The sequence below is a fragment of the Lemur catta genome, chromosome 1 (assembly GCF_020740605.2).
Source record: "Lemur catta isolate mLemCat1 chromosome 1, mLemCat1.pri, whole genome shotgun sequence".
In the NCBI taxonomy this organism is placed as follows: domain Eukaryota; kingdom Metazoa; phylum Chordata; class Mammalia; order Primates; family Lemuridae; genus Lemur; species Lemur catta.
In genome coordinates, this window is record NC_059128.1 from 24,694,733 (window position 1) to 24,719,479 (window position 24,747).

General features: G+C 40.0%; 2 protein-coding genes across 15 annotated transcripts in view; one reads left to right on the top strand and one right to left on the bottom strand.

The window, feature by feature from the left end:
* Positions 1-15,154, bottom strand: part of TTLL5 (tubulin tyrosine ligase like 5) — a 271,668-nt gene extending 256,514 nt beyond the window's left edge. For 11 of the 13 annotated variants that reach the window (XM_045563414.1, XM_045563424.1, XM_045563393.1 and 8 more), the window contains exons 1-3: positions 14,764-15,154; positions 13,257-13,425; positions 6,940-7,046 (exon numbers count right to left, since the gene is read on the bottom strand). In XM_045563414.1, the coding sequence (XP_045419370.1) occupies positions 6,940-7,046; positions 13,257-13,330 (181 nt within the window). In that variant the 5' untranslated portion in view covers positions 13,331-13,425; positions 14,764-15,154. Of the gene's footprint in view, positions 1-6,939; positions 7,047-13,256; positions 13,426-14,289; positions 14,477-14,576; positions 14,619-14,763 lie in introns of those variants that run through there. The other 2 variants (XM_045563353.1, XM_045563343.1) reach the window with 2 other exon arrangements.
* ERG28 (ergosterol biosynthesis 28 homolog) lies at positions 15,154-24,196 on the top strand. Of its 2 annotated transcripts, none has more exons than XM_045563498.1 (5): positions 15,154-15,371; positions 17,680-17,843; positions 20,106-20,200; positions 23,082-23,200; positions 23,334-24,196. In XM_045563498.1, exons 2-5 carry the CDS (start codon positions 17,711-17,713, stop codon positions 23,509-23,511), a joined length of 525 nt encoding a protein of 174 aa, XP_045419454.1. In that variant the 5' UTR covers positions 15,154-15,371; positions 17,680-17,710; the 3' UTR covers positions 23,512-24,196. The 2 variants fall into 2 exon arrangements, with proteins under 2 accessions (XP_045419454.1, XP_045419465.1); XM_045563509.1 differs by having other exon boundaries at positions 20,106-20,196.
* The last annotated feature ends 551 nt before the right edge of the window (positions 24,197-24,747 follow it).

Consider the following 24,747-nt stretch of genomic DNA (forward strand, 5'->3'; position numbering starts at 1 on the left):
AGGTCAAGAATTAGAGACCAGCCTGAGCAAGAGCAAGACTCCATCTCTACTAAAATTAGAAAAATTAGCCAGGGGCATTGGCATGGCCTGTAGTCCCAGTTACTCAGGAGGCTAAGGCAGGAGGATCGCTGGAGCCAATCCCAGGAGTTTGAGGTTGCAGTGAGCTATAACGATGCCACCGTACTCTATCCCGGGCAGCAGAGCAAGACCCTTTTCCAAAAAAAAAAAAAAAAAGGTGGTTGCATTCACTCTCTGCCTGGCTGGTTAGCTGGAACATAGATCTTCTCTGTCCTTAGCACTCCTGGTTCTCAAGAATTCAGACTCAGGTTGGAATCTACACAATGGCTCCCTGGCTCTCAGGCCTACAAACTATACCACCAGCTTTCCTGGGTCTCCAGCTTGCAGATGGCAGATAATGGGACTTTTTAGCTTCCATAATTACATGAACCAATACTTTATAATAAATCTCTCTCAAAATTTCTTTCTCTCTCTCTCTCTCTCTCTCTCTCTCTCTCTCTCCTATTGGTTCTGTTTCTCTGAAAAACCCTGACTAATACAGCTGGGCTTTCTGTCCTATGACAAGAGTCAATCGGAAAATTGCAACTGCGAACGGAACCTGCCCAACTGCCAAAAAAGACCCACCTTATCCCATGTTCTCTTCCCTATTAAAACAAGTGGCAGGGCATGGTCCTTGACTACTAGCAAACTGCCAAATACCCTCTTTATGAGCCTCTGAAAAAGCATCGCATCAATTCCACCATGAGACCGTAGAATTTCCTCTTCTCTAAACACTCACATGTACTCCCTGAGGCAACTCAAGTGCTAGAACCCCTGGCCAAGTTCCAGGATTGACTACAGCAGAGCAAATGAAAACAAGAAACCAATCATTTGTCAGCACAGAAGTTCCTAAGGAGCAGTAAAGTACCCTAAGAGGTTTGGACAAAAATAGCATGGGAAATCAGAATAAAGATAAAGCTGACATTTTTTACTTTTAGAATCAAAAAAAACCCTTAATGGCAACATAGTGTAGCCATGCCCTAGTATCAGAAAATTAGGTTACGTAGGATTAGGATTAGAATACATGCACTGTCTAATATTGTAGTTACTAGGTACATGTGACTAATGAGCACTTGAAATGTGACTAGTGTGACAAATGAACTGAATTTTTAATTTTATGTAACTTTAATTAATTTAAATTTAAATTTAAGGTCAGTCACAGTGGTTCACGCCTAGCACTCTGGGAGGCTGAGGTGGGAAGATTGCTTGAGCTCAGGAGTTCAAGACCAGCCTGAGCAAGAGCAAAACCCCATCTCCACCAAAAAATAGAAAAATTAGTCAGGCACGGTGGCACATGCCTGTAGTCCCAGCTGCTGGGAAGGCTGAGGCAAGAGGATCACTCGAGCCCAGGTGTTTGACATTGCAGTGAGCTACGATCACACCACTGCACTCCAGCCCCAGGCAAGCATGAGACCCCAACTAAAAAAAAAAAAAAAGAAAAGAAAAATTTAAATTTAAGACCTAATACTTAGACCAGTTACGGAAAAACTTACTTGAAACAACTTGAGTATATGAATTTACTTTTCCAATTATAACGTCTATGAAATCTAAATATAGATCAAGTATTTCTAATGAAAATTTTACAGTAATTGAGATGCACTATAAATGTAAAATGTACACTAGATGTAAAATATCTTGTTAATGATTTTTTATATTGAATAAATGTGGAAATGATGATATTTCAGACATACTCAGTTAAATAAAATGTATTATTAAAATTAATTTCACCTTTTCTTTTACTTATTAAAATACTATTAGAAAATTTCAAATTACATATATAGCTTGCATCATACTTCTACTGCTAGTCTATATAATATTTAATAAATACAAACTTATTAAATGGATACATTCAGAGGCAAAAATTTTTGAAAATGTTTCATGTAGGAAAAGTTTAAGCTGAAAATACCACTGTTGCCTGTTTAAAGTACATACAATTTAGAAAAAAACAAGGTTATAATGAGGAAAAATCCATATTCCTAGACTATTTCACAAATAAAACATAAGAAATCATACTGTACCAAAAATACTAACAGTAAATTCAATGACACATTTGATAAACAGGAAAAACAAAGTCGGCATCTCTAACAACACTATGAGATCAACAGAAGATAACTAATGCCCCAGATATGCTTCTCAAGGGGATTTAACCACAGGTTTATGATCTGAACAGATCTATGTCAGCTATTTAAGACAGCCAAAAAAAAAAAAATGTTACAGACCAAGAGTGTTTAAAAATTCAGAAAATTAAGGCAGCAGCTAGCGAAAGTCAAATTGTCCTTTTCATAAAGGAAGGTGAAGAAAATGATTAAATCTCAAGGAACTAGGGAAAACAGAGAAAATTCAAAAACACAGAATTTGAGAAAAGTTTAGTGGCTTTTTCTTTAATAACTGGAATGTGTAAAGAAAAGAGACCAAAGACTATGGGTTCTAGAAAATAGTAATTGCTTGAATAATGGAATGATTATACTGATGGATATTATTTTCCAATAAATGCTAGGTATTCTAAAATAGAAGGGTCTGTCTATTCTCATAGAATACATAGATTATTTTAAGTGATAAGCAGACCAAAGGAAGCATGTTTTGAGAGGATTATTTACTTCTGTTGTTTTTATCCATTTTGGCTCAACTCATATTTAGAGGAAGTTTCTCAGGAAAGGGTCTTCAGTTACTCAAGCTTCAGAGAACACAAATGAACCACATCTCTTTAAATGGTAACCTAGCAACCTGCTGAGGGGATTAGAACATAGGGACCCTTTGGGAGTGAGGAAGATTCAAATCCCAGAAGCAGGTGTTCACAGTCCTCTGAACTCCTGGCTTATTATGAGGCAATGACAGACCTTAAAGTCATTTAAAAGTAGAGCACATTCTATTCAACAAGTAGAATAAGCAGCACAAGTTTCCAGTGTGCCAGACATTAAACGATCTCATTTAAGCCTCACAATGACTTGAAGGTAGATATTATCTCCATTTTACTAACAATGAAACTGGTTAAGAGAGTTAAAGTGACTTGCCCAAGACTCACCGCTAGTAAACGCCAAAGCTGGGATTTGAACCAATGACTGAGTACCCAAGTTTAGACCCTTTCCACTATACCACATGACATTGCTGAGCTTTGAAAATAGCTACAGGCTAACCCCAGGACTCAGAGCATTGCTTAAAACCCAATATGAATAGAGAAAATAAGCAAAACCAAGAGTTAGGTCTTTAAAATGATAAACAAAATTGACAAATCTTTAGCTAGACTAAGAAAAAAAGAGAAAAGACTCAAATTATTAAAATCAGAAATGAAAGTAAGGATATTTCTATGGACTTTATAGAAATAAAAAGGATTAAAGAATACTATGAACAATTGTATGCCAACAAATTAGATAAGCTAAATAAAATGGACAAATACCTAGAAACACGCTAACTACCAAAACTGACCCAAAAAGAAAACATAAAATATGAATAGACCCTATAGCAAGTAGAACTTGAATCTGTAATCAAAAACTACCCAAGAAAAGTCCAAGACCAGATGGCTTCACTGGTGAATTCTACCAAACACTTAAAGAATTGATACCAATTCTTCTCGAACTCTTCCCAAGAAGAAGAGGCAACTCACTCTATCACATTACTCTGATACCAAAACCAGATAAAGGCATCAGAAGAAAACAAAACTATAGACCAATACCCCGTATAAATACAGACACAGAAATCTTCAACACAATACTAGCAAACCAAAACCAGCAGCATATTAAAAGGATTATACACCTTGACCAAGTGGGACTTATCTCAGGTTCAATGTACAAAAAGTCAGTCAATGTAATAATACACCACACTAATATAATGAAGGAAAAAAAAAGATTTCTCAATTGATATAGAAAAAGCCTTTGACAAAATCCAACATCTTTTCATGATAAAAACACACAACAAACTAGGAATGGAAGGGAACTTCTTCAACATGATAAAGGACATTTATGAAAAACCCACAGCTAACATCAGGCTGAACAGTGAAGGACAGAAAGCTTTCCCTCTACACTCAGGAACAAAGAAGCCCTCTTTCTAGTCAATATTGTACTGGAAATTCTAGCCAGAGCAATTAGGCAAGAAAAAGAAATAAAACACATCCAGGTTGTAAAGGAAGAAATAAAATTATCTCTATTTGCAGATGAGATGATACTATATGCAGACATCCTAAGGAATATATGCACACACAGAATATATTAGAGCAATGAATGAGTTCAGCAAGGTTTCAGGATACAAAATCAATATACAACACTCAACTGTTATTTCTATATACTAGCAATGAACAACCCCAAAATGAAATTCAAAAAATAATTCTATTTACAATAACATCAAAAAGAATACAATATTTAGGAATAAATTTAACCAAGGAGGTATAATATTTACTTGTACACTGAAAACTACAAAACATTTCTGAAAGAAATTAAAGAAGTCCTAAATAATTGTAAAGACATCCATGTGTATGGATTGGAAGACTAAATATGTTAAAGTGGCAATACTCTCAAAAGCAATTTACAGATACAATGCACTCCCTATCAACATCCCAACAGCCATTTTACACAAGCAGAAAAGCTAATCCTAAAATTCTTATGGAATAGCAAGGAGACCCTGAATAGTAAAAACAATCTTGAAGAAGAAAAACATTACAGCACTCATAATTCCCAATTTCAAAACTTAATATAAAGATACAGTAATCAAAACAATGTGGTACTAACAAAAGAATAAATATACAGATCAATGGAATATTAAGAATCCATAAATAAACCCATACATCTATGGTCAACCAATTTTTGACAATAGGGCCAAGACTATTCAATGGGGAAAGAATAATCTCTTCAGCTAATTGTGATGGGACAACTGAATACCCAAATGCAAAAGAATGAAGGCGGGCCTTACCTAATACCATATTAAAAAATTAACTTAAAATGGATCAATGACTGTATTGTCTAAATATAAGAGGTTAAGCTATAAAACTCTTAGGAAAAAACATAAGAGTCATGACCTTGGGCTAGGCAATAGTTTCTTAGATATGACACCAAGAGTATAAGCAACAAAAGAAAAATTAGATAAACTGGACATCATCAAAACTAAAAACTTTCACTCATGAAAGAACACTATCAAGAGAGTGAAAAAACAATCCACAGAATAGGAAAAAACACTTTCAAATCATACCAGGTCTGTCTGGAAAGTATCCAGCTATGTAATATGAAAAATAGACACATTTATTGAAGAAGATACAAGATATAAGAAACATTGTACATAGGACAATGACTCCTCATTCCCCTCCAAAGTAGGCACCTTGTGACCTCACACAGTTCTCCCAGCATCTCTTAACGTAACCCGTACACGTTCAACATTCTCAGATGTTCTGCTTATTGCAGGCCTTCCAGAACATGGATCACTTTCAACAGATTCTCAACTGTCTTTGAAGTGTTTGTGCCACACTTTTATTTGCACTATACTCATTACATCATCCCCGAAAGCCTTCTGAATCATCTGAATATTTTCCATGGAGGAATGTTGAGGCTTAACACAAAATTTGATGCAGATTCGTTGCTCTACTCACTCAGTCATGTTCAATATGATGGCCACATAGTACATATGCTCAATCACCAGGTCTAGCGCACCCAACTAGTACAGTGAAGGCATCATTGTTCATGCATGTGCATTCCACTCCGCTCACCTTGGCTGTCAGGTTACATAGATGTTGTGCAAACCGTTCTCTTTATATTAACAATGGCTGGATACTTTCTGGACAGCCCTCGTATACAAGGGTCCCATATCCAGAATGTATAAAGAACTATTAAGCTCAACAACAAAAAAGACAAGCCAATTTTAAAAATAAGGAAAAGCCCTGAATAGACATTTCTCCAAAGAAGATAAACAGGTAGCCAACAAGCACATCAATGTCATTAGTCATTACAAAACCACATCAAATACCACTTTACATTCACTAATATGGCTATAATCTAAAAACCAGAAAATAGCAAATGTTTCTGAGGATGTGGAGAAATTGGAACCCACATACATTGTTGGTAGGAATGAAAATGGCGCAGCCACTATGGAAAACAGTTTGACAGATCCTTAATAAGTTAAACAGAATTACTGTATGACCTAGCAATTCCATTCCTGGTTAATACCCAAAAGAACTGAAAACAGATGTTCAAACAACAATCTGTCCACATTCATATCAGCACTATTCACAACAGACAAAAGGTGGAAACATCACAAATGTCCATCAACTGATGAATGGATAAACAAAATGTGATATATCCATACAATAGAATAAATATTATTCAGCCACAGAAAGGAATGAAGGACTGATACATGCTCCAACATGGATGAGCCTTGAAAACATTATGCTAAGTGAAAGAAGCCAGACACAGAAGGCCACATACTGTATGATTCCTTTATATGAAATATCCAGAGTAGGTAAATCCATAGGGACAGAAAGTAGATTAGTGGTTGGCAGGGACTGGCAGTATGAGGGAATGGGGGGTGACTGGTGATTACTTTTGGGATGATGAAAGTGTTCTGGAACTAGATAGTGGTACGGTTGCACAACATTGTGAATGTACTAGATAACAACAAATTGAATACTCTAAAATGGTTAAATTCGTAAATTTTGTTATATGCATTTTACCACGATTTAAAAAAAATAAACACATGCACACATAATTCTGAAAAAAAAGTTCAGAGGAATAACATGAGCAGAAAACAAATTAAGAAATTATAATCTTTGAAGTGTAACAACTCCATAAATTTTTCTCATGGCCAAGCCTTTTCTCTACCTATTAATATATGCCATATCAATTTCTTCAAGACAAGGTTGTCAAGGCCATGCCCAGCTCTGCCCTCTGTGGGGGAGGTTACACCCACCTCCAATTACTCGAATATTGTTGTCCTTTGTCAGGATAGCCTCAGCATGGAATACCAAAACTGGAATTCTCCTGCAGCCTCCAGTCCACATGATACATGGATGATCCCTAAAACCATAACAAAGGCTTCATTAATTTACAGTTCAAAATCTGAATTAACTGCTGAAGCAGATGACTGTGGTTTGTTGTCTAGCAATTTTCCTCTTCCTTCTAGAATGAGAATCCCAAATATCCTCTGAGAAATCACTCATCCCCCCCCGCCCCCACTTTTTTTTTTGAGACAGAGTCTCACTAGAGTGCAGTGGCATCATCAGAGTTCATTGCAACCTCAAACTCCTGGGCTCAAGCAATCCTCCTGCCTCAGCCTCCCGAGTAGCTGGGACTACAGGCATGTGCCAACACACCTGCCCAGCTAATTTTTTCTATTTTTTATAGAAACAGGGTCTCACTCTTGCTCAGGCTGGTCTCAAATTCCTGACCTCAAGCGATCTGCTCACCTTGGCCTCCCAGATTGCTAGGTTTACAGGCATGAGCCACTGCTCTGGCCTCATCTCCTATTCTTAGCCATATGCTTGTTTAGGATTAACTCTATCCCTGCTCCAGGGATGGGCCTTGATTGGTTGCATCCAATCAGGGTATTTTATCATTTGGTTATAGTGACTGGTTCAGAGATGGGCACATAAACCAACTGGAGCCCTTGAGTGTAATGAGACACGTTCTGAGACCCTCTGAGAAAGCAGTGCTTTCTTTCTCTTCTGTAGCAGCTATAGATGATGGCCTCTCTTCCTCTTGGTGGTACAGGGATGAGAATAAGAAATCTGGAAGTGCCACAGCCATTCTGTGACCTTGAGGGGAGAGCCTGGAGCTGTTGGTAAAGGAGGAAGTCAGTGGAAGCCTGACTGAAAGAAGGAGAGAAATGAGATCCTGGATTCTAAAGTTGGAGTTGTAGAATCAAGACTTGCCTAAATATGAATTAATAAATTCCCTTTATTATTTAGGACAATGTGAGTTATGTTTTAATTCCTTGCACACATAAAGAATCGGATATGTTTCCAATAATTTAAATGCCCCTTTTGTGCCCTATAGTACCTTTTCAAGCCAATCTGATAACCCATCCTACGATTCTGACCTAGGAACCCTAAATTGATATAAGTATCCCAATTAAAATCACACATTTTAAAGAAAGCCTACGCTAAATGGAGCAACATATATTTTCCTCCAGCATAAAACCACAGTACAGAGAAGGACCTATGACTTTATTCTCTATCCCTAGCCTCAGGAAAGCTCGGTTTAATTAATCTTGGATAGATGGACATTTACTCACAGATTTGGAAAATCTTCATCCTTAGGGCAGGGATGTAGGAAGGGAAAGAAAATAAAATGAACTGAGTCCCTACCATGTGCCAGGATTTAAACTAAGAGCTTTTGTTAGGTAGTTAGCAAGGGATTCCAGGTCTTCTAAAGATGAAAGTGGGCACCTTGCCTTGGTGCAACTGCCCCACCTGGGAAGAAGGGCAAGGGTGGGCCCCAGACCCCATCTTGGTCCTGCCCCACTTTGATCCTGCCCTGAGGTTCTACCAGACCTGGGGGAGGAGGGAATACCCTATGAATCTGCCAATCAACTTAGTGCGCCAGCTGCAAAAGAATGCAGAGGACCCTCTAGCCCACCACATACCAGCCAAGCAGCACAGGTACCATAGAGTCTGGAAATTAAACTAGAACAACTCACATGCATAGTAATGCAACTCCCAACTGTCCAATCAAAGTGATTCCATGGTGATGTCTGAGCCACTAGGGAGGTCCCAAACCAGGCACTATAAAACAAGACGCAAGCCATAACCAAGTCCTTTTATTTGCACCCTTCCTTTTGCTCTCCCTTTGCTGCGACAATGGTTCCAGTCATCATCTGTGGCGTATGTATCATGCTCTGTAAACCTATGTCTTGCTCTTGCCCTATAATCCTGTCTCTCTCTCCTCAATAAACCTCATTTTCATGCTTGCCTTACTTTGGTGTGTCTGGTCATTCTTTGGCCATGAACATACTAAGAACCAACATTTCAGACTAAAACCTGACACTTTCACATGTTATCTCATTTAATCCCCTTGTCCACACTATGAACTGAAGAAAAAGTGTCTCAGAGAGGTTAAGTAACTCGCCCAAGGTCATACAGCTGGTTAAGTAAGAGAACAGGTATTTGAACCCAGGGTGTATTTTCTTCCTACCCTTTGCCTTCCTAATTGAATTTCAATGAAGTCCTATATATTGAACACCTTGAACTCAACTCTTTGGGAATTTAAACTGATCAATTCCTTAAATGGAATAAGATCTATTTAGCCAAGATTCACTCTGCTCTTTAAAACTCACATAACTATACCCCTTAACAAAGGCCATACCACAAACCTCAAGGCAAAATCAGACCCTTCCAATCCAAATTTAAAAAGATCCACACTTTGAGTGCACAGGCTGCCAGGCTACCAATCTTAGAAGTGAGGCAGCCTTTATATTTGGGATGAGCTGCCAATAGCTTTTTAGTGAAGAAAGTAAAGAACATCATACCTAGTTCATTCCCTGCTTTCCAGAATGTAGGTGATTATTGTTCTTATTCTTTGACCTGGGTAATAGTGCCCATTTATGAGAAATGGTATCTATAGGGTACATTTTTTTAGCAAGGATTTTTTTGTGGCTTGCTTTTTAATCTTAAAGAACTGTAAAATGTGGGCATGAGGCCAGATGATTCCTATGATCTTGTCCAACCTTAATTTTTCCACCATATTTCTAAGTCAACAGATAAAAAATAGGCAGCCTAAACTACAAAGTCTTAGAAACTTTGGAAACTATCCAAATTTCTCTGTCAATCTAGCACTAGCTACCAACTGGCACCACTATGCCTTAGCACTTACAAACAATGGATTGCTGCTACAATGCCCCACAAGAGTCAGGAACACAATAAACAGACAGCTGAGAAGAGCCCAGGCCCTAATTATACTATCTGTGGAAAGCCAAACCTCTGACAGAGAAATCTTTTCACTTACAACCTAAGTAAAAATAAAAGAGGGAATAGACAAATGATGAATTCAGTAAGATCAACTAAAAAACACTTAAGGCAGAGGCAAAACTGCCATGAAAAACATGCTCCCACCAGGTGGTGCTAAAAGAAAATTCAAAATGATTGGGAAACTGAAAATTGGGACTTTAAATTTTTATTCATATCAGAAACTGGTATATATTAAGAAAATCTTAAATTTTATAGGCATGAAAGAACAAAGCATTTGAATGTTCAGTTATTCAAGTAGACTGGATTCACGGTTCACATTATTGAAAGCCTAAGAACATTTCAGTTTTTAAGGAGCAATTTCATGAGGAATGTTCACTTCTGGGACCTAGCCTACATAACTCAAAGACGGAGATGTAAAGCAGCTTTTTTATTCCTGCTGCTCTGCCTTCTTCATACCACCGCCCCTGCTAGAAATGCCTCCCCCACTTCTCTGTTTAAGCCCACCCCCCAAGGCCCACCTCAAGTCTCCCACCTCCATGGAACCTTACCCAACTTCTCTGAACTCCTGAAGCATTCACTTTAAAATTGATTGTTGATGATCATTTTAACTGATAGAAAGCCAGCTTTTATGATAGAAATTAATGTTACTATTTTTTTTAGTGGGTAAAGAAACTTTACATCAAGTTCTTATATGAAAGTTTCTACATCTATATATAAATTTTATTTGGGATCTCCAAGCTAAATATAGAAAAATAGCCTCTTTACATTTACTGTTTGAAATAATGCCATGCAAAACAAGGACTGCCTGGACAGGCCAGGATTGCAAGGCATTAATACCTTAATACAGCCTAGGGATCTGAGCAGATCAAACAGATGTCCATGGATATATAGCTTTGGATCAAATCAACATCAATTAACAATCTTGATATAAGGCCTTTGAACTTCCAAATCAACTTTTAAAAGGTAAGCCTTCTGCTCCAGGTGTGAACAAGATTGATTTAAGCTTCCTAATGTATGAAACAAGTACTTGATAGGCAAAACATAAGCTGATGAAAGATTAGCAGTTAAAAATCAACAGTAGGAGTTTGAAAGAAGAAGAGCAAAAGGTCCATGAATTTGGATGGAGGCTGGGGGCAGGGAATTACACCTTTATTTTCACTAACTTCTACTAGAAATTTACTATTTCTCAATTATGAACATAGGCAACCAATATAATATTAATAGTGTTAGCATTATCTGTGCCTTTGACTCTATCTGAAATTACAGGTACTTTTATAGCCCATTACAGTTGTAGATACCTCAAAATGTCATTTACATTCATCACTATTTCTAAGTTAAGGTAGTAATTAGAATCATCACTGTATCATGTGAAATCAGTCTATCTAGATGCTAGTGTAATGAGACTGGATAAAAACTGGGTAACTCTTGCCCTAGTAATCATTCAGTCACAAAATAGAGACATCTCACGTTGGTGGCCCAGATGTCTATGCCGCTTCCCAGTATTCCCCATCTATAATTGCTAATCAAAGACCACCCCACAGTGTAAAGATCATACAGAAACTAAACAAAAAGTCTTCATGCTGTTGTCTTTAGAAAATAAAATTTAACTTTCCTAGATTTTAAATGACCTCATTATTTAACATATTAATTAAAAAGTACATATTACTATATTACAACTTTTTAATATTTTGATACTGCATTTCAATGTAATTGGAACTCTTTGTAATAATATGTACTTTATTTTAAGCACTTAAAAATATTATTCTGATAAGGAATCCATGGTATAAAAATCTTTAAGAACTCTGATCTAAGGTGATATAAAGTATAAAGCCTTCATTTATTCATTCATTCATTTAGTTAGTAATTCAGTCAGCAAGTATTTATTGAGTATCTATAACAACATTAGAGAAAACCACATACAATTGTCAATATTTGACTGTTTTTAACCTACCAAGATGGCAATTTCTTCTAGTGCAATCTAATACTTGTCAGGCCCAACTTCTAAGCCCACTAATAAGAGAGATAGTAATGCAGTAAAAAAACAACCTTGAAAATAGAAAGACTGACATTTACAGCAGAAGTTAAAAATTGTGTGAAATGGGTAAGAGGCAGCACACTGAAAGCAAAAAGTCACAAGAAGGCAAAGTAACCAAAGGGAATTATCTATTTAATTACCCTGAATAAGAATGACCCAAATATATTGCCAAATCTCTATTATTTTCCATGACCTAACAATGATGAGAAGCCTTTCCTCAGAGGTTTATTAATGTTTAAATAATTTTTTTCAAATTACATTAATATAATCTTCCACCTTATAACAAGTCCTCCATAAATTCAATACTAAAACCAGTAAGAATAATGCTTTATATTTGTATAGCACTTTATAACTTACAAAGTAACTTCACACACATTATTCTATTTGATCCTAACCACACCCCTACAAAATAGCCTAGGAGATATTATCTCTATTTTTCAGGTTATACAGCATACACACATATCCAAAAGTACTCACCGAGAATCTTAAAATGAATGTTAACTTCAAGCCAGACTCTCTTTTTACTGTGTCAAGGAATAAGTAGAGGAGATAAAAGAGCAAGGTGCTTCAAAATCCAGGAAAGCTACGTCTGAATCTCAATCCATCACCTACTTTCTAAGGGTCCCTGAGGAAGTTTCTTGGTATTTGTAAGACTGAGTTTAATAAAATAATAACATTTTTAGATTAAATAAGATACAGCAGTTTAATCTTCAGATTAAATAAGATACAGATACGATAAAGCCTTTACCCCCGTCTATAGCAGCTGTAATCACGAAACTTGACTCTTACCTAAAAGAACTCAGGAAAGTAATGGTTCAGGGACACAGCATACGCTACAGAATTCTAATATCCTGTCCCAGAATTACTATGGTAAGTTACCTGATCCCTCTACATTACTACCATTCTATCATTGTAAAGGCTTTTGGGAAAATTAGCAAAATATAACCAACGTCACAGAGTTTGGAGATCCACTTTTCCTCAATCTCGAAAAATTTCAAAATCTCCTATGCTGGCAGCTCTGAGCAAGGGTTCACCAAGAACTACTACCTGCATCCTACAACATCTAAAGGTCATGTTCATGTATGAGCCCACAAACAGAGCTTTATCTAATTTCTGATAGTGGATGGAGACTGCATAATAAAATCTTGAGTTAGACTATAGACAGAAGCTAAAACCAGGGTCAGACAATACCAAAGGAAGGACATTGGATAAAAAAGTATACGAGTAAAAGAGAACTATTTTTCATCCTAAAAGCAAAGGGTCAAAAGCAGGCTTGCTATTACTTACTCTTGGCTTACCACCTCCTCATCCTCTGAGGATGATGCTGTTTCTTCCAGGTCCCGGGCCATCACGACTGGCATTTCCTTTAGGGTTTGTCATGCAGTCAGCACACAGGGGCCTCAGAGACCTTTCCTTGCAGATTCACTGGATCAAACAATTTGGATGGCACAGATTCCTGCAAGAAAGTCAACTGATCTGAAACAGAATGCAGTTGTCTATTTATTGATTATTGCTGATGATCTTCCAAATTACAAAAATGAAAATATTCCTAAAGAGTGCCCAACCTCTAGAAGCTTACCCTCTAAACCTCTAGAAGCTTACCCTCTATCACAGTGCCTCAAATATGCCACAAAAATCAAGATTTTTTTCCAAACATACCGTCTGTGCTTTACATATTTGAAGAGCTGTTATTAACTATGAGTTCCTCAGTTGTCTTTTATATACTAAATGTAACATGCACCAAAAGGACAGACTCACTTCACTTTTAGGGCAGTCTGAGGTAGGTGGCTGATTCCTAAAACATAGATTCCTTGCTAGACAAACCTGACCTGGGTTAAAAATAAATAAAAACTCAAGGTTTAAGACCGTTGCAAATATTTATTAGACTCTATGACAAGCACACAGGCAAGACGCCATCATGTTTCCAGTAAAAGAAATTCAACAATGAACCAAAAGATTAACATATTCTCCTGAATAAAGGATCATACAAATAGCTCGGGGGAAAACACCACTGCCCTTCCACTCTTAAAAATTTTTCTCCCTTATTAAAAACTTTGATCTCAATCTCAAATAGGCATTAAAATTGTGATATTGCCAAAACTGCATTTCTAACTTAAAATATTTTTTCCATAGGAAAAGAGTACGTGTTTGTTAAGTGCGTTAAAGAAACAGAAACCGCAGATAAAGAAAATGAACATGTTCAAATGCCCTTAATCCCATTACTCCAGAGATAACCACCTGGTGTCAATATTTCCAAACTCTACTTTTCTACGTATTCACATATACGATAAGGTTATAAATAAGACAAAAAAACACCGACCCTGATAATGATCCCTACAGATCTTGAGCGGAATGGGCAATATCTAACCACCTCAGTGACGTTATTCCAGGGATTCCCGGCGGGATTTCTCAACCTTTCCCAAAATGTTGGCAAGTCCTTTAAGTTAAAACAAACAAAACCTCCAAGCGAGGAAAGGACGCCAACCTTTCCCGGACTGCCTGCAGAGCAGGGAGAAACAGGACGATAAAAGAAGATTAAAGACACTCGCCTAATGGGAGTCCTGGCCCTAAAGGGATCTGCCCCTCAGCCCCGCTCCCCCAGCTCACCCCAATCCCAGGTAGGTGCGCAGACTCTCCCCTCAGGAAGGACAGGGCGACTCCGCCGCAGCGATTCAACCCGGCGCGCCCGGAAGCCAACAGCGGCTCCCGGGCTCTGCGAGGGAAATGCAGCGGACGGCGCCGGCCCGGAACGCACCTCCCTCGGGTAGGGAAGCGCGCCGGCGCAGACGTTTACCTGTCTCATCTTCACATGGCTCGGGGCGGGCAGGCAGGGACCGCGCTCTGTGCCTACCTCCCTCCTCCTTCCCCAGCCCGGCTCCCGGCGGCCGCCGACGGCTGCTTCCCCCGTTACTACAACAACCAACAAGCAACCGCCCGCTCGGAGCCACTGCGCAGGCGCCCGCCACCCGGCGCTGAAGAAGCTCGGCTGCGGGCGCAGAAGAATGTCGTCACCGCCTCGCAGCGCGGGAGCGAAGCCCTGCTTTTGGCAGAGGGGAGTCTTCTTTTTTCCGCTCTTTTTTTCCTCCGCCCCTAAAAGGTTGACTCAGACCCAGAGTTCCGCCACGCTCAACAGGAGGGTTTACTGCGTGAGCGGCGTACCCCGGGAAAGGCTTAGGCAGCGGCAACCGCTGATTGGCAGTAAAGGGGTTCACTCCCCATCTCCTGCTCGAGCAAAATCGACACAGCCAATCAGAGCGAGGACTGACGGAGACGACCCAATCCTGGAGCCGAGCTGAGGGCGGGGGCGGGGACAAATGGCTCGGGTGGACTCCCGGCTGGAGCTGTCCTGGGGGAGCTTGTTTGCTGCTACTGCTCCTGCGGTGCTGGGAGTCCGGTCGTCAGGTAAGGAGAATATGGGGGAGAAGAAGGGGGTATGTGTCTGTGTAGCATCTGGTTGAGAGAATCCGGAGAGTATGGAAAAATGGGGGTGGGATGGAAGGAAGATACCTGGGAGGCAATCTTTTGGGGGGAAAAGGGCTCGAGAGATGAGGACAAGGGGGCGCTAGGAAGATGTGAGAAGGCTTGGTAAATTCAGGGAGCGAAGGAATGGAGGAACGAATAAGCAACACTGTGAGCCCAGCGCTATGCAAGGAGCCTTCACTTTTTCTCATATAATTCTCGTAAGAACCCTTGAGGTAGATTATCTATTATCTGCATTTTGCAGATGAGGAAACGAGGCTGAAAAGTGTAAATGACTTGCCCAGGGTCACACAGCTACTAAATGGTAAGGCCAGGATAGGAATCCCTCTCTCGGTGACTCTAAGTTTTAACACCACACATATGCTGGGCTGGGCCAGGGCAAAATTTGAAATAGATGTTGTATACACTCTGGGAGGCTCTAAAGCTTTAGGGAAATGGGGTTGAGGAATTGCCAGAGCAATTTGGAAGTGCTCAGGCTCTGTCATCACCTACCTGTTGGGATTTCTAAGAGCTTCTGTGAAATGGAAGGCATAGGTTCTGCTGAAAAAGGGGGGGAGGATGCATGCAGCTTTTCTAACCCTGAAAAGAGACCTGAGTGTCCTATTGGAGAGGGTGAGAAAATAAAGAGGATAGGTGGATCTTGGTCCAGGCTATACCTGCGGTGATGTCCAGTAGGCCCCAAGTCTCTTTGGACTTGGACAGAGTCTACCTTTTTGATCCACCTGTCCCTGAGGGACTCATCAATTCACCCTTCCTCCTCTAGAGCTCTGTTATGTTCATTTTTGTTTGCTTCATACTGTCTTGAGCCATTGCTGACTTTAATATATATCTCAGCTGGGTAGTGTAGGACAGTACTAAAACTTCTATTGCCAAAGTGACAAAGGAAGCCTGATATTTTATTACCACTTTATAGCCAAGAAGTTAACCTGACATCAGATAAAACATGGGCTAATAATAATAAAGATGGGAAGAAGTTCTTCCATTATTAGATTCTTTATATTTGTTTTATTTAAATCAAGTTCATTGAAATCACTACTCAACAAGGGTTGATCTAAGCCTTTTTTAAAAAACACAAAGTATGTAATCTAATTGTATTTTCTATACAACTTGAAGACAAAAGTGGATATGGTACACTTTTCTTTCTCAAAACTGGGAACTTCATCAAAATCTCAGTGAGGTGGTGTTGCAGCTCTGCCATGTATTAGCTGTGTGATCTTGAGAAACTCATTTAACCTCTCTGTTCCAACCCTCACCTGTAAAATGGAAATATTAATAGTGTATGACTACCTTATTATAAGGATTAAATAGATAATGTATGTTAGGTGCTTGGCACAGTGCTCAGCACAAGTGGCCAATAACTGATAGCTATTATAATTTCTTTTGCAACCCAACACTAAGATTACTGTTTCCATCTCCAAATAATTTTCTACTAGTTGTAAAGTCACAGTAGTTTATTTATTTTTAACTTTTAGATTGTTCTTCTAGTTTATGGGACATGGTGTACTGGAGAACCAGAGTACAGAAAACCTAAGGATGTAAATAGAGCCTTCACCCCATAAGTTCCACTCAAGTGTATAAGGCTTCTATAGGCTTGGAAGGATCTGTCACCAATAGCCAGGCAGGTATCTGTGAATAGATTTATAATCACCTTTGAGCCACTTGAATTACAAAGCAATGGCATGAAAAAGTAAAGATATAAGAGAACTGATTCCAACTGACAAGAGTTCTGATTTAGGGTAATATTTTGGAGAAATTGCTTAGACAAAGATAAGTACTGTGCCACTTATTGCAAAGTATACTGTTCATTCACTACCATTTGTGTGACTAAATATTGAAACCAATTTCTATAAGTTTTACACAGAAATCCATTTGATTAGTTTATAGTAATATTTGTACACCTCCTTTTCTTCTCCCTTTTTTCTCCCCATTTTTTCTGGCTAGGTTTGTTATTTTCACCCACTATGTTATCTAGTTGTTGTCACTCTGGGTATCTACCCCACATGTGACGTAGGGTAGATGTTCAAAGGTAGCATGCTAACCCTGTGAAGTAAGAGTAGTGTGTTAAGAAACTAGAGGTGGATGAGCCTAGGGGACTTGGGCAGGAATTTATGAAGTGATTGGCCAGCAGAGCACTCATGAGTGGGACATAGGTTAACCACAGAGGTGAGAGAGTTTATGGCTGAAGCAGGCTGACCTTCATTGTCTCATGTCCTCTGCCTTTGTTTCCAAGGCAAAAAGCCCTCTCAGGTTTAAGGGAAGTCATGAGCCGTTTTCTGAATGTGTTAAGAAGCTGGCTGGTTATGGTGTCCATCATAGCCATGGGAAACACACTACAGAGCTTCCGAGACCACACCTTTCTCTATGAAAAGCTCTACACTGGCAAGCCAAACCTTGGTAAGAAATCAAAGAATTTCTACATCCTTTGTAGGACTGGACTACATTGTGCTTCCCAAACCAGGCTGTCCATCAGAATAACGTTAAAAACAAAGCACAGGTACCCATTTCCTTCGCCAAACCTATTTATTGAACCCAGTGGGGCCCAGGACTCCAGTTTCTAAATACTTCCCAGGTCATTCTAGTGCTGCCTTATCTGGCCTTTGGCAGCCACTGGAGTCATATTTTGTGGTGGGCACTTGACCCTTTTTCCCCCTAAGCTTCTCTGAATACTTTTTCATTCATTTTACACTGCCCCAGGCAATTAGTGTGCACAAAAAGCATGATAAGGACAAGTGAGGAAATAAAGTTTCCTTGTGGCTCTGTGATGCCCCACTAGAAAGCCATAAAGAAGTTTTTCATATTGTCTCAAAGCCCTTTTCAGAAATCGTGTGGAGGCACACATGGTTTATATTCTGTGTTACAGATGGAGAGTTACGAATCCAAGGTCTTCCTGTGACATAGTCCCTCCAAGTTGGTCTCCCAAAATGAAACTTCACAAGGCCCACAGTGGCCTTTCCTGGCTTCCTGAGCCTCTCTCCTGAGAGTGTTTGTACATTTCAGCTTGCATTTCATCCCACTGATGTGTGGGGTAGTTAGAGCTGCAGCATCGTTTCATAGCAGCTGATAATTCTGTGTCACATTTATAGCTAACCCAGATTCAGGCTCTGACCTAGCTCATTTTTCTGCAACGTCTGGGCATAAAATGAAATTAAATAGGCTGAGTCTCATTTTGAGCAAAGCTCAAATATATTTGGATTAAAGAACCTGGAAAAGTGAGCAGGACAATTCCATTTTTTCACCCTCAGGTGATCATGGAACCCTGTATAGATTCACAGGTTTTTAGAGGTTATCTGGTCTAACCTTTTGAATTTAAAGTTGAGACAGAGAGGCCCTGAAGTCACATGACTTGCTGAAGGGCATCTAGCTGGGCAGAACTCTATGTGTATGTTTGGCCAACCCAGAAGTAGAGGCTGCCTCCTCTCTCATGATCTGGGGGCTGTCATGATGCTCTTCTGTTTGTTCCAGTGCTCTGGAGTGTCCCATTGAATTTCACTTGGTACCTAATCTGGTTAGGTCTGGTGAAGTACTCCTCTTCAGTAATCTCATTGACTACTGGTTAATAAAGAATGTAGCCCTCTGGGGCTAATGCTAGATATTTGGTTGGCATATGGAATTTTTTCTCACTACCATCTAAAGGTCTTCAGTGTTGTGAATTTGATAGAGCTGTCAGGCTTTCCAAAGGCTGGAAAAATCCTTAAAGCCCAAACAAACATTAATAGACCTTTCAGCTGTTAGTTTTGTCCTTTAAAGTTTCTCTTACTCAGCAAGCAATACACCAGCTTTGCTTTCACTCGTTTCGCATTCCTAAGCCACTGGATGCCTTAGATCTATTGCTGTGCATTTAAATCACCCAAGCAGGGAGTTTCTAGAAAATGCTTTTTTGCCAACAACCCACCACCATGGAGTATCATATAATTGGTCTCGTAACCAGGCCTTGAAATTTTACAAAACTGCCTCGGTTGATTGTAATAAATGCCCAGGGTCAAGAACCACTATTATGGTGGAATATGACCCATACTTTCTGTACAAAATATTTAATACAGCAGTGTCTGAATGAAGCCACCAAGATTAAGGTGCCCCCAGCAAATACCAAAGAAACAATGTGTTGTTCCACTACCATGTGCACAGGAAACCAGCCTGGTGTTGGCTTCATTCAACAATGTAAATCTGGATTCAAGAAGAGATACTGGGACTTGAATCTCTTGAAGACCATATGTGGGCATTTAGATTGGTCCCCAGTATCTCTGAGTTCTCTCCTGGATCAGCCTTGAACGTTTATGGGCCTCCTAGGCCTCTTGTATTGATAGACCATTCTCTGCAACATTTTCCCAAACCTATCTGATCCAGACCCAGTGAGCCATCAGGAGCAGAGGGTATAAATTACTACATCCAGGAGTTATTTGGCTAAGTGGGCTCTTTATTGGGTTTCCACTCTTAGAAATCTCCTTCCAACTATAGGCATTTGAAGAGAATCTGGAAGTAGTCATTCTGGAATTCCTTCCAGTTCCCATGTGCAGCACCAGAGCCTCCGTTCTGTCCAGCCACAGGGAGGTCAGGTTCAGCTCCCTACCTGCCATGAACCACCAGTGAAGTAGGAGGAGTTTTGTAGGAACCCCAACACTCCCCTTCTCAACAGTCTTGCTTTTTTCTGCTACACAGTGAATGGCCTCCAAGCTCGGACTTTTGGGATCTGGACCCTGCTCTCATCAGTGATTCGCTGCCTCTGTGCCATTGACATTCACAACAAGACGTATGTAAGGGAAGGAAGAGCTTTAGCATCTTTTTGTTGGAAATCAGATATTAGGCATACCCACTGCCCACCCTGGCCAAGCCCCGACACCATTGGGACCTGTTAATCATTTTAATACATTAACCTAGAAGGTGGATAATAAAAGACTAATAGGCTCCATTCCTTCCAGGCCTAAAAAACATAATAGGCTTAACAGGTCTTCTTTAGAGTCTGAAAATTCTTTGGAACTGACATAGCAAACTGGCAACATCATTATCCAGTGCCCTGCATCATACCCCTTTACCTCTCTCTCCGCCCTCCTTTTATACCCCTCTCCTTCTTTCTAAATAATCAGCCTTGGCCAGAAGCAGTGGCTAACACCCATAATCCCAGCACTTGGGGAGGCTGAGGTGGGAAAATTGCTTGAGGCCAGGAGTGCGAGACCAGCCTGGGCAATAGCAAAACCCTGTCTCTACAAAATAAAAATAAAAATAGCCAGGTGTGGTGGCACACACCTATAGTCCCAGCTACTTAGAAGGCTTATGCGGGAAGATCACTTAAGCCTGGGAATTTGAGGTTTGCAGTGAGCTGGGATGATACCACTGCACTCTAGCCTGGGCAACAGAGCCAACCAAGACCCTGTCTCAAAAAAAAGAAGAAAAATCATCCTTTCTTCTACTAAAGAAGTAGAGTGGTATGCTCTCATTCCTCCTAGGAAGCAGGAATGAACAGAAATCACAATCCATGACAAAAGAAGAACCCATAAGTAACCTGTTATATACTTATGCAGTCAGTAGGTAAGGGTGAAAGAGAACCTAGGACTCCTGTATTCTACCTCTCTTAGTCCCAGGGTACTCAGACCCGTGTGGAACAACTGCTTGCATTCAGAAGCCGTAACTGGTTCTGGCCACTGGAGGGGGCTCGAGCTTTCAGCCCAGCAACAGACAGATCATCATCACTATCTAGGTGGCAACAGTTTGTTCAGGTCACTAGGGGAGGCTACCAAAATGCCAATTTCACATTAAAATATTTTTCTATCTTATCCAAGCTCTCAGCATGTAGGGTAGAAAGGAGACAATAATATTTTTTAAGCCCTTTTCTTTTTTAATTTCGTTATTTTTATTTTTTAGAGGTGAGGGTCTCATTATATTGCCCAGGCTGGTCTTGAACTACCGGGCTCAAGTGATCCTCCTGCCTTAGCCTCCTGAGTAGCTGGGACTACAAGTACATGCCACTATACCCAGCTGAGCTTCTTTTATCATTCTAGGAATTTTTACCTACATGATCTTGATTAAATCTCCTCCTAGCAGCCCTGGGAGGTAGTGATATTCATTCCTGATTTTGCAGATCTAAATATTAGAGATCTAATTAATTTAAACTGAGGAAGACTGACTCAAGTGGGATTTGAGGCAGAGCTATTAGCCCTTTGATCTCTCTAACTTATTTTTAAATTTTTTTTTCCAAGCTTGAAACTGTGGTTTACTTGTCCTAGATTGACATGTATTTTTGGAAGCAGTGTGGTTTAGTGGAAACAGCCTTGGGCCAACAATGAAAACAGAAAATGGGTTCTGGTCCCAGTTCTGTTGGTAACTGGCTTCACAGCAGCAAGTTCATTATTTACGTTCTCTGCACCTCGGTCACTTCATCTATAAAATGAGAATAGATATCTGTTTTACTTCTCAGGGCGACTGAGAGGGAGGGAGGATTGAATAATCATTTTAAAGACCTTTACCATGATGAAGAATTGCTGATAGGTACAAGGGATATGTCTTTTGTTGTGCTTTTGGAGTGAGCAGAGATAACTCGGACTTATCTTTACCTCTGTTATCCATTCATTTTTCCCCTCTCCCAACACCGGATAGCTGCAAATACTGACTTCCTGTTTCCGAACCTCTCTAGCCTAGGACTTTGACCCATGCACTTCTGATGTGCACTCTAATCCTATTTCCTCACTAACTGGAGACTCAAAATTAATACACCTACATACATGTTTACAAAATGTATAAAAACATGCACAGGAGTGATAAAAATCAAATTTAAGATATTGGTTGCTTCAGGGGAGGAAGGAGAACAGGATCAGGCTGGGATAAGGACACACAGATAACTGCCATCTGTAATGTTTTATTTCTTAGTAAAAACTGAAACAAAAATGTCAAAATGCTAAGATTTAATGGAGCTGGGTATTGGTTGCTTTAGGGTTCATAGTAGTATTCTATTTTTAAATGTCGGAAGTATTTCATTATTTTTTTAAAATTTTATACTAAAAGATATCAGCAAACCAAATGGTCAGTCATCTAATAGCTTATCTCTTCTCAACCTCATAGTTAAAGCTGAGGAACAAGCTCTCTTCCCGTGAGGTTTCATTGTGTCTTCTACCTGACCACTTTTCTAGGCTAAAACACAAGGTAACCAGCCCGTATTGTAAGAGCATCTAAAAGCTGCAGAGATGTCTTTGCTCTTCTTCCCCATTCAGGCCGTTCATTCTGTGGTATCCATCATGTAAACACTGACTAGCACATGGCCAGACACCTGCCAGGTAGGGTTAGACTACAGAGTCAACCAGTTTGGATAAATAGAATATATAAGCATGATTGATCCAAAATTGTCTACACTGCCTAGGATGGCCATAATCCAGACTCTGCTTTGCTGTAGCTGGGTTCACCACCTTGCTAAGACTTAGAGATCCACTCTGGATGCCTGGATCATTCTCTCAGTTTAGCAATTGTTTGAAACCTTCAGTTTTGCCCTAAGTGAGAATAAATTGATATAATCAAAAAGTATCCTTTCTCTTGACCCATAGTCACATCCTGGGTTTTTGTGTTTATCAAGTCTGACTGATACTTTTCCTCTGCTCTGTACTGAACAAACAGTAACCTCAGTTTCCGTTTCTGTCTGCTCCCTTACAGGCTCTATCACATCACACTGTGGACCTTCCTCCTTGCCCTGGGGCACTTCCTCTCAGAGTTGTTTGTATATGGAACTGCAGCTCCCACAATTGGTGTCCTGGCACCCCTGATGGTGGCAAGTAAGCATCCAACCACCCTAGACCTCCTGCAGGGACTCTCTAAGCACTAGGGCTGATACAAAGAGTGGACACAGGGAGATAGAAGAAAGGTGCTGGGTTTATGTCAGTCACTAATCTTTTCTCTGTATTTAAGGTTTCTCCATCCTGGGTATGCTAGTTGGGCTCCGGTACCTAGAAGCAGAACCAGTATCCAGACAGAAGAAGAGAAACTGAGGCCAACATTACCACCTCTAAGACTTCATCGTCTTCCACCTTTACTGTCTTTTTCCTTCGTCGTAATTGATATAATCAGAAAGTGTCCTTTTTCTTGAGCCATAGTCACATTCTGGGTTTTTATTTGTGTTTGTCAAGTCTGACCCATACTTTTCCTCTGTTCTGTTCCCATTTCTGTCTGCTCTTTAATTTCTTCTTTTCTGTTTCATCATCAGCCCCTTTATTCACTTTTAGCCTCTTAAGTTTTTTTTATATTTTTAAAATTTTAAGATATAACATGCATACAGAAAACTATATAACATGAATGTACAATTTAAAGAATAATTTTAAAGTGAATACTCTGTAACTCCATCCAAGTCAAGAAATTGCCAGCACCTAAGAAGCCTACTGTGTGTCCTTCTCCTTCCTGCAGCCTCTTCCAGGCTCCCTTTTCCAGCCTCCTGCTTGTTTTCTCTTTTATTTTCATTCTTTGATTTGACTTGTGTGGTGGGAACATGCGAACTGTGAAACTTAAAGCTGCTGCCCACCCAGAGCAGCTGTGACCAAGGGCTGCTTCAAGAGGTTGTCCACACAGGTTGGGCTCCTCTCTGCTGCTGGACCCAAGACTCTGAACCATCCAAGGGACAGGCAGTTCTTCTAAGAAGGGCTCTCCTGTGCACAAGCAGGACCATGGCTCTCCTTCTATCTACAGAAGGATGAAGGTTGGAAGAGTCTGGGATGTTTTTAGACCTTCTGCTCAGTTGTATTTGTGTAAGGAGTTTTGTAATAAACAGAAAAACCCTCTGCTGTGTTCAGTCATTGTACTTTTAGCTCCCCTAAGACAAGAGCACTCCTGCCCTCTGACCCCTAGGATAGGAGAATCATAGCTTTCTACCTGATCGAATACACCACAGTGAATAGGACAGCTCAAGACACAGGTAACCCTGGCTCCCTCCACCTCCTTATTGTCACTTGCTCATTTCTCTTGTATTCTTGAAGTCAAATCTTTCTCTTTTTCACTACCTTCAAGATTCTGTATTCACAACTAAACAGTCAGTACCCTTTCTTGTTTTATTCCTAAAGAAGCAGCAGATTCTTGAGAAAGCAGAGATAGAAAATAGAACTAGACAGTATAGCAGAGACAGAAAATAGAAGAAACAGCTGCATGACCATGAAAAGAAGGCAGCTAAACCCTGAGGATAATGCACTGGAATGGACAGTTGCTCTCTGAATGCTACCTACTGGGCCTCCCACTGGCTGGGCCCTCACAGCATGTGTACCCAAAAGGCTATTTGTTATTTCAACAAATATTTATTGGCCTCTTCTCCATGCCGCACTTGGGAAAGAGAAATGAA

What these genes read in the sequence shown, in the direction of transcription:
- ERG28 (XM_045563498.1), top strand. Translation starts at nt 17,711, where the DNA reads ATGAGCCGTTTTCTGAATGTGTTAAGAAGCTGGCTGGTTATGGTGTCC. An exon ending in CACTGGCAAGCCAAACCTTG is followed by an intron (nt 17,844 to 20,105) that starts GTAAGAAATCAA and finishes TCTGCTACACAG; the next exon opens with TGAATGGCCTCCAAGCTCGG. An exon ending in GGCACCCCTGATGGTGGCAA is followed by an intron (nt 23,201 to 23,333) that starts GTAAGCATCCAA and finishes TCTGTATTTAAG; the next exon opens with GTTTCTCCATCCTGGGTATG.